The sequence below is a fragment of the Perna viridis genome, chromosome 5 (assembly GCF_037379345.1).
Source record: "Perna viridis isolate PV_CMFRI_1.1 ecotype Kerala chromosome 5, ASM3737934v1, whole genome shotgun sequence".
Lineage (NCBI taxonomy): Eukaryota > Metazoa > Mollusca > Bivalvia > Mytilida > Mytilidae > Perna > Perna viridis.
In genome coordinates this window covers 31,716,372-31,722,439 of record NC_142449.1, presented here as the reverse complement: position 1 = coordinate 31,722,439, position 6,068 = coordinate 31,716,372, and the positions used below count along the sequence as shown (strand labels likewise).

The 6,068-nt window shown below is 30.3% G+C and overlaps 1 protein-coding gene across 2 annotated transcripts in view; it reads right to left on the bottom strand.

Moving 5' to 3' along the window:
* Window positions 1–2,123: 2,123 nt before the first annotated feature.
* Window positions 2,124–6,068, bottom strand: part of LOC148617080 (uncharacterized) — a 41,087-nt gene continuing 37,142 nt past the window's right edge. Inside the window, exons 16-17 of one of the 2 annotated variants that reach the window (XM_088584387.1) lie at window positions 4,766–4,854; window positions 2,124–4,034 (exon numbers count right to left, since the gene is read on the bottom strand). In XM_088584387.1, the coding sequence (XP_088440513.1) occupies window positions 3,867–4,034; window positions 4,766–4,854 (257 nt within the window). In that variant the 3' untranslated portion in view covers window positions 2,124–3,866. The remainder of the gene's footprint in view (window positions 4,035–4,765; window positions 4,855–6,068) is intronic. The other variant, XM_088584388.1, reaches the window with a different exon arrangement.

Sequence of the window (6,068 nt, the reverse complement as noted above, 5' to 3'; positions counted from 1 at the left end):
TGCACATTAAAACGCCTGTCTTAAACAATTTGGCAAAAATAGCATTGAAAATCACGAAAACGTTTTTCATGATTTATCGTTGTGTTTTATTTTCTAGAAGTTTTCTAAACAGTAGGTTTGCGAAGGAAATAATAATTATCTTTTATATCGAGAAGAATTGTTTTGTCGCCAATAAAAACTCACTTTAGATGCGAATGTATGTTTATTAAAAATGACAAAGCTATATTCATATAATGTAAATGTGTGACAATAAATCTGACTATTCATATTTTTTTAAATGTATTAACATGTTAAAACACGACTGTGATAAATGTAAAGGTAAAACACAAAACATATGGTTTAAGGTATAAATAAGATGTTAACACTTCCTAAAGATATAATTATTTTTGTTCATAGGAACAATTTTCCTTTAAATTTATGCCATTCCGTCAACGAAAATTAAATTTCCTTGCAAATTTGAAGGAATGGTTTGCCCAATCTACGACAACCATCAAAAATCAAATTTTTTTATCTCTCAAAGGATTAATCTTCTATAGCAAATTTTTGGCCTAGGAATAAGGAAACATGAAGAACGATGCAAAGTGTATTGTACAGATGAGTAGTTTTAACAAAATTGGTTAGCCTATATCGTGCTAGGGATATCCCAACCTTACCATTTCAGTCGACCTGGGAAATAGATTACGGTAAATAGCAAGTAGATACGATTGAAGACGAAATATAGCGGTCCTTTTCACAAAAAATCTTAAGTGTAAAATTAGACTTAAGTTATGACGTCATAATAAATCAAAGTATTGTGACGTCATAACTTACGACTAATTTTACTCTTACGATTTTTTTGTGAAAAGGACCACAGGTCATAATGCAAAAGAAATATGCCAAATATCGAAGCATTTCTTCCAATAGAAGCAATAAACTGATAAAGAAAATTTTGATGTATGGGCAGATGGACAGACAAGGTGGTTGTAATATATCCCCACTCATTAAAAAGCTATGTCTGTGGAATTTAACATTCTCATGTGTAGTGTTCATTAAATAAAAAAAAATAAAATAATAATCATAAACAGCAAAATATATTTTTTTAAAAAGAATATCATATTAAACAAAAGATTTTTTTAAAATCTTAAGTGTTTCATGCAAGAGTATAAGCATGCACAATGGCAATAAAAATAACACAAAAGAAAGCAAAACGTGTACACCACGTAAAACCATATGAGACAGCACTGAAATACCTGCTTGAAGTGTAGTCGAAAATGGGGAATGTGGAGCAGTTATGGGGGTTGAGATATTGTATGGGTAACACAACGAATGCAATTTGTAAATGAATACACTTGATTGAATAATACATATATTTGAATGTTTAAGAATCCAGCAATTTAAAATTTGCTAATTTAAGTTAAAAGTATTGTACTGTAACAATTAAACAGTTATATGGGTAAAAGGGAACTCTTCACGGACAATGGGGATTTTGAGAATAGAAAATCTGTAATAGGGGAAGTATATTGTCTGAAATGTATACCATTCAATAACTGTAAGTGACAAAATGTATTAATTTGGGTTTCAGTTGCAGAACCCCCAGCGCTGATTCATTTGTCAAAAATTCATCGTTGACAACAAATAGCAAGTAAACATTACTATGGATAAAGTACGAGTACCTCCTAAAGTAAATAAATATTCTCAAGGTAACAACATTGTCACAAAGCTAATATGACGTTTAAAATGAAAGCGGGCAACTAATTATGTACAAGAGATCAAGAACTACATGCATGTGAAATAAACTGCAGTTTAAGGCTTTCCTTCAGGGATATCAAGTCTTGGGAATATTAAATTATGCTGATGAACAAAAAAGGTTAAAACAAACCCTTTGCAATGTAATGTATATATTGACGTAAAGTGAACAGTTTGATGAAGTACACAAAATCTGGAAATTAAGAAAAATGTAAGAAATGACCAAAAGAAAATGACCTGGTCTTTGTCAAACTTATCTATAAATACATAAACCAAATGAAGGTAAATAACAAAAGAGTAAGCTTCATTTTTTTTTAAATATGCTTACGTATAACTTGTTATTTATGCAACAATTTTCGTTTTGGTAAGGGTAAGTCTGAAGAATTATTTCATTCTTGTTTCTTTTATTTTAATAATGATATTAAATATTGAATGTCTAATTTTATAACGAATATTAAGCAAAAGTATTATACAACATAACATTCCAGTAATTACACTTTTTATCTTTATTTCTAATTGTACATGAGATCGAAGGGCGACCTACTTGCATGTAAAACTATATTTGAACTCATTTCAGGTCGGAAACCTTAATAAAATATAATTCGCAATTGGTGGCTTTTTATTCGTAAATAAAACCCAAACTGTTTTCTTTTAATTAACTTAACATTACTGCTCTATACAAATGATTACATAAACTAATTATAATGGGGCTGAATAACCTGGAGCTTGACACTCTCACCTACAAGGGCTTCCTGCAAACATCATATCTGTTAAAATTTCTTATTTTTGTTTATCACTAGTAAAGAAAAATATGTTTCAAACTGCAGTTTCAGTTCGAACTTTGACCTACTGTTAATATGATGAACAAACAATAGATTGCTTGGGTAGTTTAATGTTGTCAACAACCCTAACATGTTTCAGAACATTGCCACTTTATGCTGCAAAGGTTTTGATCTTCAAATATGCGATTCAGATGACAAAATTATCTATCGGACAACGAGCTTAAACAAACAGACCAAAAGTAAATTGGTAAAGAATTCCTTTATTGCATCAGTTCTGTCAAGTATATATGTAGATACCATTGACAGTATTTAAAGTATTGGAAGAACATGTTCACATAAGTTTTCAATGGCGACTTTGAGCAGCCACTGTCACCAGTTCAGCCGTACACAAAATGTTGTCCTGAAGAGGTCAATGGCAATCCGATAAGGTTTCAAAACAAAAACACCTGTTGCACATCAAAGGAAAAATATGAAATACGCAAATCGGAAGCGTTGATAGACATGATCAGTTACCTCGTTTCACCAACCGGATACAAATTTTTTTCGTAAATAGAACATTTTCCGTACATCATTCTAAGTTAGTTGTAATGAGTCACGGGTTTTATGTATTACGTAAGCAATTAAAACTTTTCAGAAGACACAAAACGGACGACTCACGCAAAGTGATTATGACTAAACGCAAAGGTTGCATAATAACAAATTCACAGTACACGTCTTTAAAAAGCATAACAATCATTTTCTTTTATTAAAAGTTTTCATTTCATTTGTTTCTACTGCTGAAACCTGGTGACCATTTTTATTTAGTTCATTACAACTGGGTTCACTAAGTTGGTGCACACTAACATGATTTTTTTTTTGCGATTTTAACAAAATATTATACAAAAAAGTTAAGCGTTATATATTTTATCATTGTACTTCAAATAAGGTGTTTTTCTTCATCCGAAATTAGACGTTGTTCTACAAACAACAAAGTTTTATGCTTTTGAATCGAATCGAGATTGGGGACCAATTCTTGGGAATTCTTGGAGTTTTACAAGCCCCATTTCAAATCTAGGTGGAATTGAAACCTAAAAGTTATATATTTACGGTTATAAACAATACCTAGTTTTGAAACACGAACATTATAATTAGTTTTTTTAACATGCGTCAAGGTAAAGTAAATTTTAGCCGTTTATGTCAAATGAACATTTTAGCAAGTATTTATTTTTCCAATGAAAATACTAATGAGTATTTTATATTGTAGAACCCATTTCGCGGCTACTATTTTGGCCATTGTGAAAATAAGGAAAATTAAAACACTGCTTACAAAAACACCTTTACAGTAAAATTTTGAAAAAGAAAACAGTAATTCAAGATTTCCTAGCTAGTTTCGTCATCATCGGGAAGTGGGTCAGCTCTCTTATTGAAATCAATATCAACATAGTCTGTTCTTGAATCATCACCATGTATAATTGGTTTTCTATTCGTACATGATGGAGGTTTAGTAAATTCAACTTCAATGTACACAAGTCCATCTGCATTTTGTGTCTAAAATTAAAACAAAATTTAGTAGATAAATTGTATTGTTAAATTAATTCGCTGTCAATTTACTACTCTCAATATAAATAAATTTTGGAATTTTTTTCTAACTTCTATCAGTTTTAATAATTCCGAAAATAGCATTTTCCCGTGCTGGTGCCCTTCGATAGATGTTCATTATCCCAAATAAAGATACAACTGGATTTCTCGAAATTATACACGAATTATTCCGTGACAATGTTTGAATTCTAATTTTGAATTTTTGTTTGTAAACTTATTTGATTTGATTCAAATTTCACAATATTGGTGATCAAAGATAAAGTCTTGTTTAATATAAACTTCATAATTTTATAATTATGAATTCGATAATTTAGACGTTCTTCTAAGTCAGGGTTTTGAGTCCACCTTCACTCCCTCACACCCTCGACATCACTCATCCGTATTAAGCGGGTGTCGTCCAGCGCCTCTAGTGATTTTTCTAAATTTAACCTGGATCCAATATCCAATCAAATCACTCGTTATAGAAACTCTTCGATATACTTACAAAATAGCTATTTTTTTTGGTGAAGACTCAAAAGCCTGACTTGGGAGGATGTAAATTAGAAAGCAAATACTCTTCATTATTGGTTTATTAACAGACATAATACTGAACAAAGTATTTAATTTCATATGAATACTTACATTCATCAACATTCATGTTTCAAATTAACGTCAATAAAGTTAACAAAGCACTAGCTTACCCGGGTTGGTTGTGTGGTTTTTTCCAGCAGTTCAACTTCTTCTTGGTTAGAGTACAACGTCTCATTTAGGTAGTCGTCTTCCGTAGAAGCTACATAGAAGGAAATCGGTAAATTATTTTTTTTAATCCGTAAAATATTTACTTTGATCTCAGTTAATCGTTTAGAAATTGTATGCTGTAAATCTCCATCATGAATACCAAACATGGGGTATGTACTAGTATTTACACACCAATTGCACAATACACGTTTTAATCTAGATCTAATCAATGTATTGTGAATCTTTGGAAAACCGAACACTTGTAAAGGTGGATCATACCTAATACTTTTAGAAGATAAATTTTCCTAGTTTTTCTTGAAGATTACCTTGAACAAACAAACCAGTATTATAAATAAAAAAAAACATGTCACTTAACTTGATTTCGAAATAATTGAGCCGTAATAAAGGCAATTTTTATATTGATAATGTATGGGGAAATTTTAGTATTAAGCAAACTATCAAAAAGTTGAAAATTTCTTCTAAATTTCATACAAAACAATTAACTGACATTCTTTTATATTTTAAAAAGAAAATTGTGAATCTTTTTCTTGTAATATTAAAAACTGAAAATTCCGATTACAGTTCAGTAGAACATTCCCTACCGATTGTTTCCCCTTAAAATAGTTTTATACAATTAATTTTATAATTTTGCCATACAAATTTTTTAAGTCAAAAATTCTTTTAGAAAAAAGTATATCTGTATAATTTTGTAAGATGAAAGAAAGAAATGCTAAGTGCAATAATTACGAAAGATCTATCTAAAACCCGAAAATATTTTAAGGTCGAAAAGTGTTCGGATTTGACAGATTTCAATCGATCAATAATTTCATAGTCTACATTTTAGTTGATTTTTAGACAGTTTTCATTTTCAAGATGTGTAAGCCAGGATGTTCTTGTCGCTTTGAAACAAGTTAAAAGACACATGGCTACATGTACAGTGCGCTTAATTGGTCTTACTATAAAAAAATTCTATAATTTAGCTTCAATTTGATAAACAGCTTACATCTTACGCACGTGACCTTTCTCCTATCATGTTAAATTGAACAGCTTTTATAGTATTTTAGACCTGGTGCGGCTTGAACAGGTATCACTGTATTTTGAGATACTTCCGATTTTACTTTGTACAAGCAGGAAGATAACACTTAATAGATAATATATCTAGTCCATTATTCTTTAGGTACCAGTCCATATAAAGTTAAGACACTATCAATGGGATGGCTATTCATTATATTGAAAAAAAAAACCTCTAAACAAACGATACTTTTT